The sequence below is a fragment of the Brachycentrus maculatus genome, unplaced genomic scaffold (genome assembly GCF_059751285.1).
Source record: "Brachycentrus maculatus isolate JH-2025_06_01 unplaced genomic scaffold, ASM5975128v1 h1tg000281l, whole genome shotgun sequence".
In the NCBI taxonomy this organism is placed as follows: Eukaryota; Metazoa; Arthropoda; class Insecta; order Trichoptera; family Brachycentridae; genus Brachycentrus; species Brachycentrus maculatus.
In genome coordinates, this window is record NW_028281032.1 from 312,375 (window position 1) to 338,499 (window position 26,125).

At 31.3% G+C, this 26,125-nt stretch overlaps 2 protein-coding genes across 3 annotated transcripts in view; one reads left to right on the forward strand and one right to left on the reverse strand.

The window, feature by feature from the left end:
• The window catches only part of dsd (attractin-like protein dsd), a 44,043-nt gene extending 32,361 nt beyond the window's left edge, over positions 1 to 11,682 (reverse strand). The window contains exons 1-3 of the mRNA XM_088267086.1: positions 11,356 to 11,682; positions 5,803 to 6,003; positions 1,350 to 1,522 (exon numbers count right to left, since the gene is read on the reverse strand). Coding sequence (XP_088123212.1) covers positions 1,350 to 1,522; positions 5,803 to 6,003; positions 11,356 to 11,594 — 613 coding nt within the window. The 5' untranslated portion in view covers positions 11,595 to 11,682. The remainder of the gene's footprint in view (positions 1 to 1,349; positions 1,523 to 5,802; positions 6,004 to 11,355) is intronic.
• A 4,247-nt stretch (positions 11,683 to 15,929) lies between these two features.
• The window catches only part of LOC148305194 (Y+L amino acid transporter 2), a 55,142-nt gene continuing 44,946 nt past the window's right edge, over positions 15,930 to 26,125 (forward strand). Inside the window, exon 1 of one of the 2 annotated variants that reach the window (XM_088267080.1) lies at positions 15,930 to 16,183. The gene's annotated coding sequence lies outside the window, so the exon portion shown is untranslated. The remainder of the gene's footprint in view (positions 16,184 to 26,125) is intronic. The other variant, XM_088267081.1, reaches the window with a different exon arrangement.

The window sequence follows — 26,125 nt, forward strand, 5'->3', positions numbered from 1 at the left end:
TTTTTAATATTTTTTTTTGTTGTTGTGATTTCTTGAACAATTTTCAGTCCAAATTATTAAACAACATACTATACCAAAATAATTGCCTATTTAGTGACCTTTTTTTTCATAATTTTATAGTTAATTTGTAGATTTTCGATTTTTTCGCACAAAAATCAAAAATGCTCATATAATTTTAAAAAAAACACGTATTTATTTCAAATAAAATTATATAGGTACATAACACTTACAATTATCAAAAACCAACCAAATCAGTACCTACTTTGTTGTCCTTCCTTTTTTTATTACTGCTTCAATCCGTTTTGGCATGGATTTTACCAAATTTTGAATGTAGTTGAATTGATTGTTAATTATTTAAAGGCAAGGTGATCAATTCAGGTAATATTAAATAAATATAAGAGTGAAAAATTCTTTGCATTTATTTTTACCCCCCTGAGAATCAAACCCAAAACTTCCAGCACGGTAGCCAAATGCGCTTAACACTACACTATGGAGACGGACATAAATATAATATAAATTATCCAAAATAATAAATATTAACACATTGTTTATGGAAACGCTTAAAAATGTATCTTACATGCTGTTGGTAGAGAGCGGGATACACTTTAAGTGTTATTTTTGCCTACTTTTGATAAAGTGCGAGAGATGTCAAAAAACCTTGTACACATCAGAATTGGATTTGCGGTTCCTTGTGATTAGTATACGACCCTAATTAGAATACTAATTAGGGTCAGGGTTGATGTAAAAACCGCATGACAACAATGTGTTAATCTGCTTTATTTGTGAAATTCTTTGCAGAATTCTTTGTCAACAACTTTTTTGCTCTTCATTTCGCGGTTTAAATAAAATACACATTTATCCCATACGTAGCCTCCAAAAGGCAAAGTTCCTCACTGAAAAGTATGTGATTATTGTACTGAGTATATCGCTCACTCCTTTCAAGAACGTCATAAATCAAAAATTGTCAATTTTCAGTTGTGTATGTTTTCGGAATGCCCAGAAAACGTACTATATCCCAGCAAAAGAGGCATATTTTTAACTTAATATTTACCCGCTACAGGACAGAAAGTGTTGTTTTTTCATTTTGAAGAAAATGTATTATTTAATTTTTTTTTAAATATACTAAATATTTTTCAAACGGAGGAAAAACCTTCAGGTTTAACCTAAAAGATCTGTTGTACAGTAAAAAGTTCAATAAGTGGCTTGATATTTATTTTTAACACATTGTATTATATTTTTAAACTTTGAAAACGTTCTCCTGAAAAATCAAGTTTTTTGATTTATGACGTTCTTGAAAGGAGTGAGCAATATGTTTAAAAAAAACTATGAGAATAAATTATTTTACATACCTGAACAATTAAGACTAGAGAATTTGCTGGGGCAGGCGTTTATAGCATATGAGATATTAAACCCAGACATATTGTAGGCATCGTCAGAAAAAAAATGCAGCAACGCCGAGCCGGAGTGAGTCATTATCTCGGGGATGCTCTGCACTGCATACCCATCCTTGTACATCAGGCCGCTGTAACAAACGCAAACATCAATCACTAAAACAAACTAAGCCTTATTTAAAGGTGTCTCACCTTAACCCTTACTGGTCCAATGTCGAATCTCATTCAACATCGATTTTTTCCTCTTAGGTCCCATGTCGGATGTTATTCGACATTTTTTTCATCATTAGTATTATTTATTTAAATTCCAAGCTCAATTTTTTTTCACTCGTATTTATTACAACAGTATGTGGAGCAAAGGACAATTTTTTTCCAATTGGAATGTCTACCTAGATTTTTTTTTTTTAATTTTGGGGGACCGGAAAGGGTTAAATTGACATCTTATCCGTAGGGTGAGTAATCCAGTGTCTGGTATAATAATATTTGAACTAAGGCTTCATTGGCGAAGATTATATTTTAAAGGTATCTCATCTTGATATGAAACATCTATCATTTCTCTTTATATAAAAGAAGACGGAAGTCTGAGGATTCCAGCGCTTACGACCTGGCATTTGGCCGGCTTAAGCGATCACTTTATACACTTGTGTAACGTTTACCATTCTGCCCATTATTGAACATCCATATTGTATTAATTCTCGAAACCTGTAAATTGCAACGGTCTCAAGTCCTTTCACATATCGATACAATTTTCTATATTTTTGAAAAAAAGGCTGATTGTAGGGCCATCTAATGAGAAATTGGTGAAGTATTTATTTAGATTTTTCCTTGGAACTCAAGAATTAATAACAAACGGAATCAAATGAAGTTTGTGTGAATTATTCATTTCATTTCATTCATTCATTCAAACCCTTATCCGCACCCCAATGGTGCATAGGGCACTGCATCATATAAACGCATTGTTATCTTGATCGTTAACACATGAAGGAAAGGTGATCAGCCCCCCGCTTCCGGTACCAGTCCAAGGTAATATTGAATAAATATAAGAGTGAAAAAATCACTTATATTTATTTGACCCCCCCTGGGAATCAAACCCGGGACCTCCAGTACGGTAGCCAAGCATGCTTGCCATTACACAACGGAGGCGGTCAAAAAACTAAACTAAATTATTATCAAACTAATACTGCATGAATTCAATAACAGAGAATGAGTAAAAATAACATACATATATAGAAAATGTTGATAAGAAGACCCAAGAGAGAACAATACTCTATATATACAGATAATTAAAAAAAAACATAATAAACTCTTAAAGACTGTATTTCAACATTTAAAATTTTAATGTTTTTTGTTATCTCTTTTTTACTGCACAAAACGACATATTCAGGGATAATGCATTGATTATGATGAAAAATATATGAATGAATATAAAAATTATGAGCGTTAACCTCAATTACTTAGGTCAGAAAAACATCTATTTTAAAATATTCATCAATTTAGCGTAATTTTGTAAAATTATCAAAGCATGGCTCAATGCAGAACGACTTTTTGAGAGAGATAGGAATGACCACATATCGCTCCCTCCTTTCAAGAACGTCATAAATCAAAAAACTTGATTTTTCAGGAGAATGTTTTTAAAGTTTAAAAATATAACACTATGTATTAAAAATAAATATCAAGCCAATTATTGAACTATTTACTATGCAACATATATTTTTAGGTAAAACCTGAAGGTTTTTTCTCCATTTGAAAAATATTTAGTATATTAAAAAAAATAATTAAAGAATACATTTTCTTCAAAATGCAAAAATAACACTTTCTGCCCCGTAGCGGGTAAATATTAAGTTAAAAATATGTTGCTTTTGCTGGGATATAGAACATTTTCTGGGCATTCCGAAAACATGCACAACTGAAAATTGACGATTTTTGATTTATGACGTTCTTGAAAGGAGTGAGCGATATAGAGTATAATACGACTATTTGTTAGTAAACAATGAAGCTTCCAAAATAAAATGCATTCCTGCTGTATCTGCCATTTCCGTTTAGAAATTATCACACTAAGGAAGGGAAAGGTCTTTCTATCCGTTGGGTTGATTGATGCTTAAGGACGGGAAGGGTATTTTTACCTTCTGCGCCAGCCTCATTTCAAAGGCAGAAAAGAAAGAGAAAAAAATCAACTTTTCCTTCTAACCAATTATTTCAGGAAGCTGAACTTTTGGAGCTACGAGAAATCTATTGCCAACAGTTTTTAAAATATGTTTTTATGCGCCAACATTTATTTCCTAAAAATAATAATAGATCTAGCCAAAGAACGAATAATTTATTAGAGATCCCTTTTTGTAAATCCAGACTTGCGCAAAGACACTCATTTTTCATAGCTCCAAAACTGTTCAACTTATTCCACAAAGACTATTTGTTAGATGTTAATTCCCCAAGTTTGTGTAAATTTAAAAATTTGCTTAGATTATTTATTGAAGAGACAGATTTAAGCTCCTTTTTCTTGTGGTACATGCTTGCTAACTTTACTTTTTCATCTTTTTTATGTTTTTAAGTTTTTAATTTTATTTAAAAAAAATAATATAAAATTGTTTTCTGACAGTCAAGTATTTTTTGTATTTTATTTTAACACTATTATTCTAGTTCTACTTATAATACCTATACCCTTACACCCTTTACTATGACTATATTATATTGTATACCCACACACAGGCCATGCCTTTGTGGGATCTTTTTTTGTATTCATATTTATATTTTATTGATATTTTTTGTATTTGAATTTATGTTATGTAATGCAAAAGAATTTAAAATAAAGAAAAAAAAAAGAATTATCCAATGTTTTTGTATGCATATTATACATCAATCTCTGATTGGCGAATTTGCCAATCATCTAATAGAAAATAATCTCCCATTTGATAAAAATAAAGGTCTAAATATATTACACATATCGCTCACTCCTTTCAAGAACGTCATAAATCAAAAATTGTCAATTTTCAGTTGTGCATGTTTTCATAATGCCCAGAAAATGTACTATATCCCAGCAAAAGCAGCAATTTTTTAACTTAATATTTACCCGCTACAGGGCAGGAAGTGTTGTTTTTGCAATTTGTAGAAAATGTATTGTTTAATTATTTTTTTAAATATACTAAATATTTTTCAAATGGAGAAAAAACCTTCAGGTTTTACTTAAAAAGATTTGTTGTACAGTAAAAAGTTCAATAAGTGGCTTGATATTTATTTTTAATACATTGTATTTTACTTTCAAACTTTAAAAACATTCTCCTGAAAAATCAAGTTTTTTGATTTATGACGTTCTTGAAAGGAGTGAGCGATATGAACAAATATATTACAACTAATAAATACACAAGTAAACGATTTTTCTAAAAGTCCGTTATTAAATATGTTTGCAATCACTCAACATCCCTGATCTCTTTTGACTGTGACTGCTAATCAATATAAAAAAAATAAAGCCACTTGAGATCTTCTCTAGCTTCTTTTCCTAGCCGTCAAAATATTTTGAATATTTTTAAGTAGATAGATCAGTCTTGATAAAGAAGCCGTTAGCTTCGAAACCGGTAGGAATTATAATTAACTTATAACAAAATATTTAAAAAATAAAGTTACATTTTATTTATGAAATGGAAAATTTTAGTTAGTGCTTCAAATATAAATAGTATTAATATTCATTTTCAGCCACCCTGGGAATCGAACCTGGGACCTCCAGCACCATAGCTAAACACGCTAACCATTACGCCACAGAGGGGGACAAAAATAAAGCGATTTAAAACAAATTAAAGAAATTGGCGCGGGACTTTTATTTTTGCCAATCGCCAGCGGTCTGCCAGAATGAAAAGTACTATCTACCCTCTGATTGCAAACAGCTTTATATGGTGTCAAACGTCTTGATCAATATCATTAGTGCAGTGGTTCTATGGAACCCCAGGGGTTCGGTGAGCCAGTCTCCCGGGTTCGGCGGAGGTCAAAACACACACCCGACTTATCGTACGATTTTATGAAAAATGATACGACATACGATATATTCATTTATTCAATAGATCTAGCATATTATTTGAAAGGAATATATCAATCTAGCAATAACAATAATAAAAGAGCTCAAACGCTAAAACCATGCACCTACTCTGCATTGTCTATATTGTTTTTACTAGGATGGGACTTCAAATAGGTCATAACAAATGTACTAGATCTATACATATGAAACTGGTGGGGTTTGGTATCTCCAACGCGGTTAAAAAACACTGCACTAGTGTGTTTTTGGTTCGTTGGAAGATATTGCTTTTTAGCAATAAGCCCGCCAATGTACTAATTTCTTTTCTGTACTTTAAATAAATAAATAAATAAAATGAATACGTTAAAGTAATCTAGATGTAAGCAATATTAATATTGAATATGGGGATACCTGAACACGGCCAGCAGCGGAGAGTCAACGCTGTCCCCGTCGTACACATAGAGGTGGTCCCACCCGCACTCAGTGGCAAACTCTTCAATGTGGAGTCTCACGGTGCTGTTGGGCCCCCCGGCGTCTATCAGCCAGCTACATTTCACTCCTATAGAGTAATTTCCCGGCCCATCGTGGATATATCCACGCGGCTCAACCAATCTAGAAAAAAAATCAATGTTTTATTTAAATGACTAAAAAAAGAGAAAAAACATCATCACGAAACAGTCTTGCGTATTCAAATGTACAAAGCAATGCGGGAAGACATAAAATGAAATATAAATAAACTTTATAAAATAAAACAACTTTGTTTTAACCACTTTTCATCAACCTTGCCATCATCAGGGTTTATGTACTAATTCTAAAACATTGAAATACCCATAGTTAGGTTCTTGTTGAATGTCCACATTCGTTTGATAATGCCCTAACAAGGCGAAACAATTGTCACAATATTAATTTTTTATGTGTTTTTGTTAATAAAATACAACTTAGTAGACTCAAAAAATCTGTGTTTGATTTAAAATTAATACATAAAATAAAGTCATTAGATGGTAAATATTTGTTTTTACTTGTCTGTCTTAAAACTTAAGAAGTAACCCTCGTATTATCACAACTACATTATATTATTTCAATGTTACAGAACCGGTCTTTATAGACATGCATAAATAGCTGTGCCTTACTAAAAAGATGAAATAAAAAATGCTCATATTTATATGAACTCGCCTAAAATTAAGCTATCTATAAAATTACACATGCAGTTGAACTTCCATAAAACATATTTCTAGAACTTTTTTACAATTATATTGTGCCCAGTCATATATATAATCAAAAGGTCAATCCAATTTTGATACATAAACATTTAAAATTACTGCCGGTCGTGGAATATCATCGTTGAACAACAAACTAGACAAAAATATCGAAATCCTTTAGTACACGACCATGATACACGATTTAAACACAGCGAAGGTTTGATAGTCCCAAGAATTAACAGTAAATATGGGAGTCGAACACTGCAATATATCGTCCCGAACATTTTTAATTTGTTGCCGACGGATGTTAGAGGTCAAAATAAAATATGGAACAAAGGCAAAATAAAGGAATGGGTAAATGATCAAGAGTTAATTTTATGAAAATTGTAAAATGTTTACATTCTTAATTTTTCTCTTTTTTTGTGTGTATATTAGGTTAAAATCATTAAAAACAATAAAAAAATGTATTAAAAAAGAACTCCACCGACAAGACACACAAGGTGGCTTGGTGGGCCAATGCAAATAAAAAGTTCTCAATATGTGAAAATTGTGATTAAAATAAATGTATACAAATAAAAAATAATAATAATAATATAAAAAATAAATAAAATATATATTGGTCATAAATTTTGTCTTCTACATAACAAGCATTAATGCCTATTTTACCAAGATTTTTCTGAGATTCGTATCTCATAATGTACCAGTTTAAAAATTCGCCGAATAGCATGCAATAAAATTTATTTATTGACTTGGCGTTTAATTTGTAGAACTCCATTTTAATTTATGTATTTATTTTAAATCAAACACAGATTTTTTGAGTCTACTTAGTAGACTCAAAAAATCTGTGTTTGATTTAAAATAAATACATACAATAAAATTTACATAGCATGCAATAGACAGCAATAACCAATAACTGACATCTAGCCAAAAAATATTTATATTATTGTGAGAAATAAAAAGACTTTGTTTTTTTCTAACCATCATGCGAAATGTGAGTGGATCGAAAAACAAAGTCTTTTTATTTGTCAAAATAATATATCACTATGATATCCACAAAGTTAATATTTTCAATATTCAAAAAAAAAATTTAAAAAAATAAATAAATAAAATATATATATATATATATATATATATATATATATATATATATATATATATATATATATATATATATATATATATATATATATATATATATTTATATATATTTGGAGGCGGCTGTGCATTATTGTTTTATATTTTATAAAAATATACAGCTGCCATATTAATTGTGCGCCAAAACGGGTGTAGGAGATTTGTTATTTAGTATTGTTAGTTCATTTACAAACACTCCCTTGGTTTTTAGTTTTTTTTTTGGTAGAAGTAGTAAGGTGGTATGGACATGTGGAGCAAATGGATAACAAGAGAATGAGTGAGAAAATATATGTGGTGAATGTGAGACCTGGCACGATCAGATCAATCAGAACCTAAAATCTGGTGGTGTCAAAAGTCTGCGGATGGCATGTATGACTAGATGTATGGATGTGAAGGAATCGAGGAGTGTATGTCAGGACAAAAGAGTGTAGCGTTCCATCCTCTTTGCCTACCCCTGCAGTGAAACAGTGTGATGATGGTAGTAGTTGGAGTAGTAGAAGTAGCCTAAATATACTATGGTAAAATAATGAGAACTAAGAAAACTAAAATCAAGCTTATTGTAAATTGATATACAAGGTACATATTATTTTTTGACCTCTCATCAAAGATGAAGAAGTATATGGATCTTTGAAGAGATGTCAAAAAATAATATGTAAATAACTCCTGTAATTGGAGATAATCCAGATTTTGTGAACAAGTATTTGGACACACTCAAAATGTTGATATAGAAGGCATTATTTTTTAATTAAAGAAGAAAAACTTATTTTTAACGCAATAACGTAAATGCTGAAACCATTCTTATGATGGTTATATTATGCAAATAAACTGGGCAAATATATGTATCAACAAAATTCACCTTGTTTACTTTAAGCTTTAGATATCATTAAACAAATATTTACACAGAGTCGGGTACAAATACAGTTTACTTTCATTCAATACAATGTTCTTTATATCATTCACACATATTTACGCTTGGTAACTAATTGTTTGATCAAAAACGGCAATAAATTATGGAAGTACAGTGAAACCTCTAACTATCGTTTTTAAAGGGACTGTTACTGCTTTACGGTACTGGAACACTTTTGATTAGGAAGACGGAAACGCGCAATATTTTATTTATTAAAAAATCACAAAGTTATAAGTGTGAAAATAACAAAATTACAACAATATATCGAAAATTACAAAACACAAGGGGCGAGAAGAACAAAGCGACACCAATATAAAAACAGAGCAAGCGCGGCGTATACACGTTTTGAATATTATTTAATCTGCGCACACAAAATTTTGTTCGCCACCCCTTATATACGATTTTAAAGGCGTTGCATGGGGTGGGGACAGTATTTGTAACATTTAGAGCTTACTGAACTGCGTCTCTTTGTTCTTCTCGACTACCTTTATGGCTTACATAATCTTAATTTCTAAACATTCATATTATAATATCAAATATATCGTTAAAAAATACACTATTTATGACACATAAAATTACATAATTTTTAATATACTTGATGGTAAGACAATGTCCATTCGTTGCCTAGGCCAAGTTGTGTTATCAATATTGTAGTTGGGTGGAATAAAAAATTATAAATCTTTGAATAGACCCATTCGGAAGATACAGGGACCTATTAAAATAGACCATGAATGCGGGAAAACAATGAATGCAGGATTAAGAAGTCAATACACAAGATACAATCGAGTAAAGATACCGTCCTCCTAATCTGCACAACAATGGTTAGGTTAAAATTCTAAGCAGAATACAAATTTTAGATGCAAAACAATGTGTTTATTTAACAAAACCAAAAAAATATTTAAGTTTCTTGCATTGTAAATAATCTTCATGGACATTTGTTTTTTGGCTGTTTTATTTCCGTAAATCAACAGTATATTTTAGGCTTTGCAAATATTTTTTTTTTGGCATCAGTTATTGAATGTGCGTAGTAGAAAGCTTTTAATTTTTAAAAGAGTGTGCATGTTTCTGAAAATAAAAGTACAGGCAGCGGCTCCTCCTTATCAATATCGACCTCTGCTGTATCTGTCAACCTAAAGTCACACAAGTTTTTTTTTTTAGTTTCTATTCCACACGTTGGAATATTGTCATCAATTGTAACAAAATTGAGAAGAATGTAAAAAAAAATATATATATATATATATATATATATATATCGCGCACTCCTTTCAAGAACGTCATAAATCAAAAAACATGATTTTTCAAGATAACGTTTTTAAAGTTTAAAAAGAAATCACAATGTATTAAAAATAAACATCAAGCCACTTATTGAACTTTTTACTGTGCAACAGATCTTTTTAGGTAAAGCTTGAAGGTTCTTTCTCCATTTGAAAAATATTTAGTATATTTAAAAAAATAATTAAACAATACCTTTTCTTCAAAATACAAAAACAATACTTTCTGCCCTGTAGCGGGTAAATATTAAGTTGAAAATATGCCTCTTTTGCTGAGATATAGTACATTTTCTGGGCATTCTGAAAACATGCACAACTGAAAATTGACGATTTTTTATTCATGACGTTCTTGAAAGGAGTGAGCGATATGTCAAATGTGCAGCGTGATTCAAACAATGAATGCGGTAAAATGGTGGATAGAAACGATTGATGCGATCTATCTTGTATGAAATGAATTCGGGATAGAAGAATTAAACGACACATCCGGGAAAACGATTATTCGATAGATAGAGGTTTCACTGTAGTCAGTGAAAAGCAAAAGATATTTTACAAAACATTTTAAAAGAAACTGACCAGTTTACATAAACTAAAGCCTGTGAATTTTAATAACCGACAACAAACGTACATATACTGTCAAAAGACTAGCGAATATTTACCATTTAACTTCTTGATGTGTTACAGTATGACTTAAAATTTTAAAAACTTGCATCATTATTTATGTATGTAAAAAAATTAACCATCTTTATAACCGTAAGACAAAAAGGTATTACACAGTACTTGCTTGATTGCTTAAAACTAAAAACATGAAATTCTTAAAAAACTAATACTATGATGCTGAAACTATGTCTTACTTTGGGATATAAATATTTTTTTTAAATCCTAACCTACTAACAGAAATATACATATGACTTGCTTAAACATACACACTTGATGTTAAGAACTACATAAATATAAATTTAATTAAATTTAGATATTTTCAAAAATCCAAAAGACAAAGCTGTGAAGTAGGCCATTGAATGTGTGGGTTTTAGTACAGAAAAAAATACGTTTAAATATGTGGTTACCTACAGAATACGAGCCATGTTTTATAATTTACAACAATATCAATCCAATTGCATTGTATCACCAACAAAAGTGTTTTCCCGAAAACTGCCAGAAAATAAACATTGTTCTTGTCATGTCATCGACCAGACTCCATGTTTACATTTTGCATGTAGAACAATTGCGTTAATGCGACGAAATTTGGTGCATTTTATGAAAAGCTGACACGGGAATATGTGCTAAGTGAGTGTTCATACACATGCAATGTATTGTGAAGACAGAGCGTTTCAAAATCAATTCGTAAACTTGACATTCAAAAACGAATCTGTCAGATTCCTAGGTCACTGAACCGAGTTATCAAACAATGGCGGTAAAACAGCAATGATAATTACTGATAAAGGATTAAATTTACCTAATTTTTCCCCCGCAGTACTGGCACTCTGATCCCTGCCAACCCTCGTTGCATATACATGTCTCATTTTTACACACCCCATTTGCACAAGTCTGATCGCTGCACTTGCCAGACACCTGCTCGAGGCAGAACAACACGAATAACAACAGCACTGAGCACAGGAACGGCGGCAGCCACGAGTATTTTCGACGGTACTTGGATTTGAAAAGGAATAAAAACATTTGTAGGGATTCTACCATTTTGGAAAGGACATTTTCCGACGTCGAAGAACGACAGCTGCTCGGCTCGCAACGTTGTTCCCAACGGTATAGCCGTGACGTGTGCTCGGTCGGTAAAACAGCGGGCGATTTTACAATGTTTATTTATATTCCGGCTTTGAATTATGACCACCAGATGAGAGAGCATAGTAAATATTCCCATAAATCGGTCTTGTTTAGTCGGTTTTACAAGCAGCGTTTTTACAACGTTTATTCAGATTTTACTGAGTGGTCGCTAGATGGCATTAGTAAATATATCCTTGAAAAATCATTATCGCATTAGTCGCTAGATAACTCTCACAGTCTTATTTTAATATAAACCTTTCCAGATCAACAATGAAATTTGCTAATAAAATGTCAAGCCATCCAGTTTATCTAATGATTTTCTGTAGCGGAAAAATCCAACCGATATGGGTATTTGCACATAGAGATAGTTTTTTCATTGTAAAAGTAAAATTTCACGGGGAAAATGTAAGTGGGTAGAATTTATTATTTCGAGCAGTTTTCTTTGTGATTTTTTCGTTTTTGATGTGATGAGGAGATATTATATTTATGGTGGTCACAAATAGTTGTAATGCAATCCTCAATTAATAAATATTTGTTTTTCTGAACGAAGTGCAGCGCCCGCATAATTTTATCTGTACATTAATCTCAATGATTTTTACACTTATGCTTTCCTCTACCTAAACACATGTGGAGCATAGGGCACCAAATCTAATCGATGCGGTTTTAACCCGATCGGGATTATACGTGTGATCAGGCTCGCGTTCCAGATACATGGATATAAGAATGGAATATATTTGATTGGATATGTAACAAGTGATGTGTGAAGGTTCATGATGAGAACATAACTGGTAAATAGGAAAGGAAAAGAACATGAATAAAAGGTAATATAGGATAGGAAAGGAGAATAATAGTAAAACTCGGGCACTCAGGGTTGCATTAGCAGTGTAAGTTTTAAACTGCTGAGTTGCATAAGTCCTTTGAAGATATAAATAATACTTACTCACTTATAAAATAATAATATACTTATATAGTAATAGTGTCGGGTTGTGGTCCCGTGGTTAGTGTCGTGGACTTTTTTAACTCAGAGTTTCTCGGTTCGAACCCACTTTACCACAATTTGATGCCCTTTTTCTAATAATCAACCGCTTAGGCTCAAAGAAATAGTATGAAATTGAAATATTTGTATGAATAGTAAAAACACAAATATTAATCTTTTAAAATTTAAAAACAAAATTCAGTCATAAAAATATAGGAAGTAAGACGGAAAATCCGGAGCAAAAGCAGAATGAAGGAATGGTTTGGCGATCAAAGAATTGGATAATATGCAATTCTCTTCACGTTTGTATATGTTCACAGTGTTACATTTTAGAAATTTAATGAAAATTTAATTAAAATATATATTTTTTATAACTCCGCTGACTGGTCAGAGCAGGTCTACTCAAAACAATAGATTCCTTGAATATGAACAAACAAAACCAAAGTGCAATCTAAAAAAAGCGCCTGTTTACATACAATATGCATAACTTTCGTGTATGAAAAATGCGGATTTCAATTTTAAGGAGTTTCACGCGTGAAACTTGTTGAGAAAAACTACCTCACATTATGCACATACTCGTATTATTTATGCATATTATACATTCAGATGTTCGTGTCCAGAGATTGAGTGGCTGGGTATACATATTATTATGATAATTCAGAGTATGTACTCTTGATTCGAGAAGAAAAGAAAATAAGAATGGTCACTTGTACACCTAGGCACAAATTGTAGCTATGTGCGTTGTTTAAATTGAATGTAGTAGTAGGTAATACATCATAATTTAGGGAGAAGGAAAGAGACATGTCGCTCAGTCCTTTGAAGAACGTCGTAAATCAATAAACTTGATTTTTTAGGAGAACGTTTTTAAAGTTTAAAAATAAAATACAATGTATTATAAATAAATATCAAGCCTGAACTTTTTACTGTGCAACAGATCTTTTTAGGTAAAACCTGAAGGTTTTTTCTCCATTTGAAACATATTTAGTATATTTAAAAAAATAATTAAACAATACCTTTTCGTCGAAACGCAAAAACAACACTTTTTGCCATGTAGCGGGTACATTACACTACGAAGGCGGACTATTTAATTATTTAACGTGTATAACATTAACGTTGACAGTATAACATTAACGTGTATAACATTAACATTAACAGCAGCTTGACCAACATATACATATGTACATATGCATAACATGAATTCACAATCCATTGCTACTTCTCATTCACCATCTACTATTTATTCCTCTTCCATTTCTTTTCCATCATGCTGGTAATGTCCTTCACCCTAAGTGGAACATCATCCGTATCGTATAAATAACGGTCAAGATAACACCTTGCCGACTCGTTGCGATACCCTATGCACCATTGAGTGAGAACAGTATGCGTCTATAACCAATTTAAATCGGATTTATTAGCTTATTTATTAGTTTTATTTGCTTTTGTGCCACCCGTCATCACCCTGGACTATAATACATATTGTCCACATAAATTCATTTATATTAGCTTCTGAAGTTATGATCACCTCGCAAAAAGGTCACATTTTATTTCTTCGGCGTGTATTTTGGAAGTATAATAATAAATTCACATTTTTACTAATTGTCTTTAAAGGATTCCTTCACCCCCTTAAATTAGAAGAGTGCAGAAAATGCGCAGCATCCCACAGATTTTACCCCTCCAAATACTCAACACCATGAAATGAATATCGCACTTGGTAAAAAATACCAAAGCAACGCTTGGACCGTTTATTGATTATTATATAAATACTTATAATATTTTACGTATGTGCAAGAATTGTTTGTGGCGTTCAACATATTTTGAGCGATTGAGATCGCATACAGCCGTTCTTATCGAACCACTAGGGATGGGAATAATGTTTTAGTCGATTTTTGTAATAAATATTCTCTCGCGAAGTATTTTTTCAAAACACTATTTAATTATTAAGTTTTTTTTTTATATATCTACATTTATTTTTGAAAAATCACGATTTTAAACAGCAGGAAAAAATGCGTTGTTATTTTAACTACATTGATTATTACCTAACCAACCTTTATAATAAGCACATTATTTACATACATCTGTGCATAAAATCACAGGTTCGATTATCTTTAAGAAATCGATGGAAAAATACTTACAAGCGTACAAAAACAGGTACATTTTTAATACAGTTTATACGTAAAATATATTTCAAAATTTTTTTTTACATTTAATTTTTTTTTGGGTCTGACAAAAAGTCTTCAAATAATTTATCAATTAACGAAATAACCGGTCAATTTCGATAAACTTATACTCCTCTATTAAGTGCAGAGGGGGTATCTACACAAGAGACATCCAATACGTATTAGATATTTTATAATTCCGATTGTAAAATTATATTTATGTTTCGAAAGCCATAAAAGTTTAATTTTAGGTTGTAGGTTATATGGTTTATCAAGTTATTTTTATTAATAGTTGAGTATTACACTTGAGTATTAAATTACACTTGAGTATTTTTTTTTCAACGACTAGTTTCGGAAGCTACAGAAGATCCCCCTAACATACCCCCCCCCCCTTTCACGTACAGTACACATAATTTATTATTATAAAAGCTTGAGTTTATATTTAATTTTATGGAAGCATCTGTATCTTCCGAAACTAGAAACGAGGTAATAAACAAGTGTCTTTTTTTACAATTTAAATCATATTTATGTGGAAAAAAATTATAAAGTTGTTTTATTAAAGATATTTTGTAAAATAAAGTTGTAATTTATTATTTACCTGCGAAACTTGAAAATTGGTAAATTAAACCGTCAGTTTTTTTCAATTAATTTTTTTTTTTATTTACATATAATTTCATTAATGGATTCGGCAGTCACTTTGTGGTAAAATCAATAATTGTTATATCAAACCATCAGTTTTTTCAATTCCAATTTCAATTTCAATTTCTTTATTTGTAATTTCATTAATTGATTCGGCTGTCACTTTGTGGTAAAATCTATCCATTTTTTATTAATATTTTACTCAATAAATACCGTATTTATTTATAATTAACATACACATCACAAAGTAAACTTTGAAGCGTATACATTAACAAATATCGAAAATAAGCTAGAATACTATTGCTAAAAATGTAGAAGAATCCCGCTTCGGAATACCCCTTTAGACACAGCGTGATACGCCAGTCCAGTTACGCCATCTGCGCTTAGTATCGCAGTACAGAGCGGCCGGCTACGCTTCCCATCCCTATCGCCGGATCTGTACTCCGCGTGGATGGTATGGATTCTGCTCTCGCTGGTTCCCTCTCAGTAGAACGGCTAGGACAGCACAGGGCGGTCGCGAGGAGCGCAATCGCACACTCGAATCCACCCAGGATTTCATCATTTGCTATCGTTTCATCATCACATCCCGGGAAAATCTGAAAACAGTCGGACAGTTCGAAAATTAGTGCCGGGTTTTTTCGTTCAGTGAAAATTATCACGGTTTTAGTGGAGTTCTTCCAAACGCCTACCCCAAGGGCGCGAAGGGTGTCCTAAAGTTCAGAGGTTATTTAAGGGTGAGTGTGACATTTGAAATTGCCAACCATTTTATATTTATTGTATTATTTCAAACAATAAATGCTTATTCGATTATTTTTATTGAAAATCATTTAGAAATTAAAGCTTCTTCTCTATTTTACTTTATTACGATCAGCAAGTGGTTGTCACATGTGTATTCGTTCATATATTGAAAAATCAATAAAACGTGTTTTACCTGCGTGTATGAAAATTCAAAATAACAGAAGCACATATTTCAGGAATATTTTTTTGTAAATTCATAATATTAAGATGAAAATACGCAAATTATACACATCAACAAATTTTGACCTAAACTTCAATATTTTATTTTCTTTCTTTGTATTGTTATCTAGTATTTTTAGCATGTAGCTGGATCGCAAACCTTATCACATCCCTTCACATAATTTACGTTCAATATATCGCCGCATTTTTCCGATTTTTGCCCTATTGCGTTGCGTGGTAATAAGGGACAAAGAAAAATGTCGTATGAAGAAAAAAATTGGGCGTTAAGCATTTCCAAGGTCAATTAATAACATTTTCAAAATTATTTAATATTAAATATCATACTTAATTTTAAATTCATTTTTTACATTAATTATCTGTATTTTTTGGATAAAATCCATTATTTTTTTATGTTTATATTTAATTTATTTCCTCTGTATTGATTTTATGTCGCACAAGCGTACAAATAACATTATTTCCAGAAGACGCAAAAAAAGTTTATGACAACAAGGACAAAAACAATGTTCGATTATCGTCTTTTTTTTCGATAATTGAATAAATTACTTATTTAAGTAATAACTATTGGAAAGAAAAACAATATGTTTAAATCAAAAGCATGAGTAATTAATAAAAATCCTAAAATATACACTAACTCACCAATACTTAATCGATACCTTTGTTCGCTTAGGGAACTTACATATCGCTTACTCCTTTCAAGAACGTCATAAATCAAAAATCGTCAATTTTCAGTTGTGCATGTTTTCGGAATGCTTAGAAAATGTACTATATCCCAACAAAAGAGGCATATTTTTAACTTGATATTTACCCGCTACAGGGCAGAAAGTGATGTTATTGCATTTTGAAGAAAAGGTATTGTTTAATTATTTTTTTAAATATGCTAAATATTTTTCAAATGGAGAAATAACCTCCAGGTTTTACCTAAAAAGATCTGTTGCAAAGTAAAAGTTCAATAAGTGGCTTGATATTTATTTTTAATACATTGTATTTTATTTTTAAACTTTAAAAACGTTCTCCTGAAAAATAAAGTTTTTTGATTTATGACGTTATTGAAAGGAGTGAGCGATATATTAACAATATGTTTATAGATCATTGATTTAAAGTACAACCCCTTCCCCTCTTCTATGACTATCTGGATTTCCAAATGCGATGTTCAAAGGGGAATCATCCCCAAAGTGCTGTACATAAAGAGAAGTAACCCTTATTAGTATGATCCATTGTTGAACGGGTGATCTACGCACTAAATATCCTCCGTTCTATTTATAGGTGGAAAATTCCACCCTAGAGCGACACGGTTTCAGCGGGTTTCACCATATTTCATTTATAATTTCGTTTCAATTTCGACACAAATTTTGATTTTCATTATCTTGCAGAATATGAAGAACTTGTAATGTGAAGATCTTTATTAATTTATTTTTATTTATTAAAGAAAAGTTTATTTTGTAAGACGAAATAACACAAAGGAATTACACAAACAAAGGACCAGTAACGAATAAAAAATTAAATACTGACTATTAAAAGTTATTGAAAAAATTTGATTGGCTTGGTATTTATTCCCTTTTTACGGTTTTATTTGTTTTCGTTTTTTTTTTCTTTCTACAATATAATTATCAAATATAATATCAGGTGCTATAAATATGCAATATGAAACAAAATATGGGCACTGATTGGCATGATGCATTTTAAATGATCGGATCTAAAAAACGGATAAAGTAACGACTTCTTTAAAAAATTCATAATATTATTCGATTTTTAATTCGATCGCCAATGTCTAAAAATATGTAATAATTTTACTGGAATAATTTTTCACAGTCTATTGAGATGAAATGTGAAAGCCTGGGTTAACGACCTGCATTGGCTGGTCTAAGTGACCATTTTAAACACTACAAAACATTCATCATTGTACCCATTATTAACAACCATATGCTTCATGCAGCAAAACAATTCACATTTCGGTTAAAAAAAATCACAGGCGACATCAATGGTTGAAATGATTAAGCTTTTAGAAACCTTGATGTTTGCATGTGAGATTTTTTCCGAATTATTTCAGGCACTAGAAAATACCCAATAATGTAATTTTGATTTATGTTTAAAATGTAACTTTGTTTTAAAATCACTATTTCACATATTTTATTATAAATTAATTATAATGTTTACCAGTTTCGAAGCTAACCGCTTCTTTATCTTTATCAGCGGTTAGCTTCGAAACCGGTTGACATTATAATTAAGTTATAACAAAATATTTATAGTGATTTTAAAACAAAGTTACATTTTAATTACAAAATGGAAAATCACAAAGTTGGTGCTTCAAATATAAATTTTAATTTTAATTTTTCTTAAAAGCATTCATCATCTCGCAACATTATACCACGGGGATGGGCAGAGAGTGGAGCGTCACACGGTTCTGTATTTGCCACCATTCTTTGCCTCTTCCACATTCATGTATCTCTTTATACATACCGCCGATTTTTTCGACTCCTAACCTGACCGTTTTCAAATGTTTCACATACCTGATCATGTCAAGTTTTTTTCGGTCTGCATCTACTACTTTTTCCAACTATATTCGCCTCATCAATTTGTTTTACCGTTCTTTCCTCACTCATTCGTTTCACGTGTCCGAACCATCTCAACAAACCTTTCTTAATTTTATCGATAATGCTTATCTCAGATATGCATTATTTCCTTTTTTCATCATTCGAACATCTATCATACATCTTTTTGTCTCCATCCACATTCGTTAATGTGGAAAATGCCAAAAAGTTGTTATTTTATTATATAAAATGCAGTTCCACCAAAAAATGTCAGTACCTACAAAACTAAAATCAGAATACTTTCGCTTATCAAATATATATTTTTTTAAAGCACGTGTACTCATTAGATGCTAATTATAATAATATGTGTCATTAGTTCCAATGTTAAAATTTTCATAAAATTTTTAATAAAAAAAAACTTTATTTTTTATTTATTCAATACATATTCAATATATTCAAGAATTCATGAGTTAAACTAGATATTATAATGTAAAATTATATGGTATTATTGTTTGAAAGAATTCAAATTTACATTATAATATAACAATATAGGCTGTTTTGAAGCCATGATTTTTGCTGACCACAAAATTTAAGAATGCGCGTGCCAATAAATTCAATATAAGTTATTTCCTAGAAAATTAAAAATATTTTTCATCGTAATCAAAATTCAAAGCAATTCTCAGAATACAAATTTCTATTTTTTTGTATCGTAATCATATCGCGGTGTTTACTTGAGCCTTAAACATATGAAGGCAACATAAGTGCTCTATGCACCATCGTGTACGAATAAAGGTGAGAAGAAGAGGTATTATTATTTTTCCAGGAATTATTTAAGTTGAACATATTTTTACATTTTTACGCTAGTGTTATGGTCGTAAATACATGACATTAAAAAAGGTTTTTAAATTTTTTTGACATCTCAAAATAGAAGAAGAAGAATGTGGAACGCTGGGTTTTTACAGAGCTTATCATTGGATAAGTGATCACTTTACACATGCGCAACATTCACCTTTCTTTTCATGAGTGCCAACCAACTAACTAACTAAACTACCTAACCATCACGCCGCTTCACCGCAGGGGAAGGCAGAGAGAATCGAAAGCCACACCACTCTGTCTTTGCAAACATTCTTCGCCTCTTCCACGTTCATGCATCTCCTCACTCCTCATACATACCCGCCGATTGTTGACTCCTACCTAACCTGACCGCTTTCAAGTATTTGGCATACCTGATCGTGCCAAGTTTTTCTCAGTCTTCCTTTGCTCCTTTTTCCAATAACATTCTCCTCATAAATTTGTTTTACCGTTCTTTCCTCACTTATTCGTTCTACATGCCCAAACCACCTCATCACACCTTTCTTAATGTAATCGATAATGCTTACCTCAGCTTTGCATTCCTTGCTTATTTCTCTATTCGAACATCTATCATACATCGTTCAGTCGCATATCCTTCTGAGAGATCGCATTTCGACTGCATTCAGTCTACTTTCATCCTTCTTTTGCCAACTCCAAGTTTGACTTCCATACATTAGTAGTTAAATTAGACGCCATAATGTGATAACAGTAATGTAACACTGTAAATTTGCCTCTTCTCACCCGATGTAACACAATTTATTCACGTCTACATCCGTATTTGCATACTTGTGCTATAAATTGATCCATCACACGATATAACAGAGCAGTTTGCCTCAGCATTCTAAGTTCTTGATACGAAAACAAACCGGCGCAGTGTGTTTGTATGTAAATTAGGACTCAATTAAAAAAAAATACATTATTTTCTATAGCATATCAACACGTTTTATTATGATCTAAGCATGTTAATACGCAAAAACACTATGGTAAGAAAAACAATGGAAGATATACTTAAGTATTATTTTTTGTCCGCCTCCGTAGTGTAATGGTCAGCACGCTCGGCTACCGTTCTGGAGGTCCCGGGTTCGATTCCCAAGGGGGGTAAAAAAATAAATTGATTTATTCACTGTACTATTTATTCAATACTACCATGGACTGGTACCTAAAACGGAGGCCTGATCACCTTTCCTTCATGTGTAAACGAACAAGATAACACTGCGTTTATATGACACAGTGCCCTATGCATCATTGGGGTGCGGATAAGGGTTTTATTATTATTATTATTATATTATTTTTTGACATCTCATCAAAGATGATGAAGAATATAGAAGTCTGGGAATTTACGGGCCTGACGACTGTCATAGGCTGATCACTTTACACACGTGTAACATTCACCAATTCTACCCATTATTGACAACCACACTACTCAAATTCTTGGAAGTAAATGCCCAGACTTCCATATTCTTCTTCATCTTTGATGAGATGTCAATAAATAACATGAAAATAACTCCTGTAATTGGAGATGATCCAGATTTTGTTAACAAGTATTTGGACACACTCAAAATGTTGTTGATATACTTAACGCCTAGTATTCGTTAAGTCGCAAATGATTTTTTTTGTAAATCCAGGTAACATTTTACGTTAGGCATTTTTATTTTTATTTTTAAGGAATAACCCGCCAAGCCAGTACATTTAAAGGCTTGTCTGCAGGTAAAATAGTACGGAAAGGGAAAGTAAATGTGAAAAATACATCACACAAACCCAGACCAATCGAAAATAAATCATTTTTTTAATTCATTTTGCAATTGGCAGAAATCGAGAGCCTGCGACGCCAATTTTGCAGTCAAGCGTCTATCCAACTTTTCTACGGCGCCTGTCAACATTTATTTAATGTTACCCAGGACTGATCCCTGGAGCGCAGGAGGGATCACATTGCATTCACGTAACTAACGATCTAGATAACACAATACGATGCAGTGCCCTATGCACCATTGAATACGGAAAGGGGTTAGAAAAATAGGATATTTACCAAGCAAAACTTAAATTAAAAACTGTAATTAATCTCGCATGGTTACAATATTATTTTTTAATTGTCGTTAATGCGCCTGTAAGCCGGCAATCCGCTTTACACCACTTACAATTTAATTAGAGGGTGTTAATCAATTACTAGGAGATAATATAAAGTTTTCAATATTCACCCCCTCCTTTGTATAAACAAGAACTCTACCCTTCTCAGTAATGAGATGTCACGATCAGAAGCCTTCAACAGCCTTCGACTACCTCACGTACCGTCATCGCGACCTCTCCGGCATATAAATAACATGACATGCAAAAAAATATTTCTCATAGAATATATCAGTGGCGTGCATTTCATATATGCACAAAAGCAGTGCCTACCCTAATGGAATGAAAAAATATGGATAACTGAGATAATAACAATAATTGAAGAAAAAAAAACTACTCAATTTTTCTCAGATATTTCTGAGCAACAAAACACGTATTATTGGATTTTTTTAGAGTAAAGTTACATTTAAAAAAATAATTATACAATACATTTCTACTTAATACAATCTTATAATTTTAGTTGCGCTGAACCTCCCAAAAAAGTGACTGAGCTCTTGTGCTTGGAGAGGGACATTTTTCTCATTTTTTATGTTAAACATTTAAACAAAGGTATGACACACAAGTTTAAAAAAAAAACTTTGTTCTTCAGGGTAGACAGTATGCCTACTCTGATTAAAAACTCTGTGCACGCCACTGGAATATATTATGTAATGAAATGTTAATGTAACAACTTATTCGCATTCCTTTATTTTTATTGAATTTGGTATACGAGTAGTGTGAAAAAAGTACAAATAACGTAACATGAAATCAAGATTTTTTTATTGACGTCTCTATAGATGCAAATCAATCACAACTATTATATTTTAAGATAAAAGAAGAAATAATCTTTTAGAATAGAATATAAAAATCATAAATCAGGATATTAGGACATTTACATGGCTTACGACTTATCATTGGTTGGTTAAAGTGATTGCTTTTTACACTAAATAATATTTACGATTCTTCTCATGATTGAACGACTACATGATTTTTTTGTGAGATAGAACGTTTTTTGCGTGATCAATAAAACCAGCCAACGACATGGTTCTACGCCTTCTTACAATATGGTTTGTTGTAAAAAGGCGTAGGACCTGTCATTATATTCTCCTATCAAAACCTTTTGAGAGGAGAATATGTAGACAGGCATATGACTAGAAAAAATATATATTATCAGGAACTTCTTCGTCTCTGTTGAGATATTTTGGAAATATCTTAACAAAGATCATTCGTATGGTAAATTTAATATTTTTTTTATAAAAAAACATATACTTTAGTACTATTATATTGTTTAAGATTTGTACTGACATTTTTGGTGGAACAGCATTTTCATATTCTTACATATTTAATTGTATTATTTTATATTTAATTTGATACCGAGTCACAAAATTGTATAATGTATAAGGGGTTGAAAATGGATGATGAGATGCCTGAATGTATGAAGAATGAAAAGAGTCTGAAAGAATTTTAAAATATTTTTTTTGTTTACTGTAAAAAGATGTAAATATATATATATACATACTTATATGATGTTAATTAAGTGTAAATAATAGTTTATATTTGTGTTATATAAGCTCATTAAAGAAATAAATAAAAGAGCAGTAACTCGAACACTGGTCAAATAAAATATGTGTGGAAAAAAGTATAAAGTTGTTATTTTATTATATATGCATTGTGTTTGTATTTATATATATATATATATATATATATATATATATATATATATATATATATATATATATATATATATATATATATATATATATATATATATATATATATATATATATATATATATATATATATATATATATATATATATATATGATATTTGGCAATAGCCCTACATAAATTAAAGCCAAATAATATTGCTTGAGAAATTAAAATTCAATAAACTTCATAAAATGAAACAACTTTGCTTTAACCACATTTTCATTATTAGTACAAAGTGTACTTACCGGTTTTGACAAGAACCTTGTCATCATCAGGGTTTATTGAGTTCTAAAACATTAAAATACTCATAATTAATAACATTCCCTTACCAAAAACTTCCACACACTCCGTAAAAAATCCTCAAAGTTATTTTTATCATGTAGTAACCCCAAATAACCACGAATGGAATCACCCAAAAACAGCATGAAGCCACGCAAATATAATAATAAAAAAGTCGTTAAAACAAAGTGGTTTAATTTTATAAAATTTATAAAATGTGCCACAAAGTATTTGCGAAAAACATTCAAGAAATAATATTTAACAGCCGAATTTTAAAAACATGTATCTAAAATCAGAACGGAGTATAAATGGATCTTTTGAGAACGACTGAATCCTTAAAATTCATTAATATATATACTTGTACATTTAAAGAGACAATATCCCAATCTTGGGTGAATCTGAACCGTTTACTGGCTTACTGTTTAACAGATTCAATATGTATGCTATCTAAAGTCGTTCGTCGTCCGATCTTGTTTTGTAAGAATGCGAAATAAAGCGAAAAGAAATGAACGAACAAGAGTGATGGGCAATTTCGGAGGCGCCCAACCGGTTATATCAGACAATACAATTTTGCCCAAAGGAAAACAAACGTACGAATATAAATTTGTATACATACATGACAATGGAATACATATTGACCCTCTCCCGACAAAAAATCGCAAACACCAGTTAGTAAAGATCATATCGGAAGTAAATCTTACAATAAATACATATATCGCTCACTCCTTTCAAGAACGTCATGAATAAAAAAACTTTATTTTTCAGGAGAATGTTTTTAAAGTTTAAAAATATAATAAAATGTATTAAAAATAAATATCAAGCCATTTACTGAACTTTTTACTATGCAACAGATCTTTTAAGGTAAAACCTGAAGGTTTTTTCTGCGTTTGAATTATATTTAGTTTATTTTAAAAAATAATTAAACAATACGTTTTCTTCAAAATGCAAAAGCAACACTTTCTGCCAAAATTTGCCTCTTTTGCTGGGATATAGTACATTTTCTGGGCATTCCGAAAACATGTACAATTGAAAATTGACGATTTTTGATTTATGGCGTTCTTGAAAGGAGTGAGCGATATGTATAAATACGTATATATTTTGGGTGAGTTTACTTAAATGAATAAAAATAAATAATTTTAAGTAAACTGAATTAAATTACTAGTTCAAATGGTTGTGTCGAAAGGTAGGGTAGACTGGGTACGGTTGAAACAATTTTGCTTATATTGTCCATAGCATTGCTCTTTACAAGTCAAGCGATGATGAAGATTCATTAAATACAAGACCGTGTTTCTGTCTACTAATGGGAAGTATTATTTCAGTACCCGGTGTGTTATATTTAGTGGCAGATCAAATTTAAAAAATATATCCGATTTGTTTCAACCGTCCCCATACCAGGGGCAGTTGAAACAGTGATTGGGGTCAGTTGAAACACATAAATAAATCAATATTTAATTTTGTAAGACGTTTTATTCATTATTTATTTTTGTGTTATAAATAATTATGGCACCGCATGACAATATTAATCAGTCTACAGATATGTAATGAACAAAAACAACTAAAAACAATGGCATTTAAAAAAAAAACCAAATCGAACGAAAATAATCTGTGAATAAACTAAAAGGAAACACTTCTGCCATTTTGATTAATCATAAATCAAGCGGAAATCTAGCTTTGGGATCATTCCGAGTCGCAATTGTGGCAAATATAGCTAAGACCACCTTTCGTGCAGTCTTCTTGAGTCCACAGTTTACAAGTGGTGCGCTGTATCCACTTTTCACTGGATCTGCTCTCTGAATACAGAGACAGACAAACAAGACAATAGCACTTGTCCTCTTTTGACGATGATTCCTGTTGCGTATTATGAAAATTTTTTCCTTTAACGATCATTCTACTTTTTCCTCCATCCAATCTTTTCTTCACTTACTTAGTTTTCATCCGTTTCAATCTTATTTTATGCTCCTTTCTTATCTCTTCTTTCTCTGTTTTTTTAGTAGCAAGTATTTTGCAAGCTCTTGCTCCTGCTATTTATTTAAATCTTTGTTGTGGGGTTCATATCCCATTTTTTTCTTCACCAGATGCATCTCGCTTTCGTATATATCTAATGAGCGAACAGTGGTTTAATCCATGCTTTTCTGACGCTTTTCGCAGTGAATCTCCTGCTTTAACCTCTTCATCAGCGTATGTATACCTCGACAAGTCGACCTCTCCTCTCGGAGTCTTTCTTGCGCG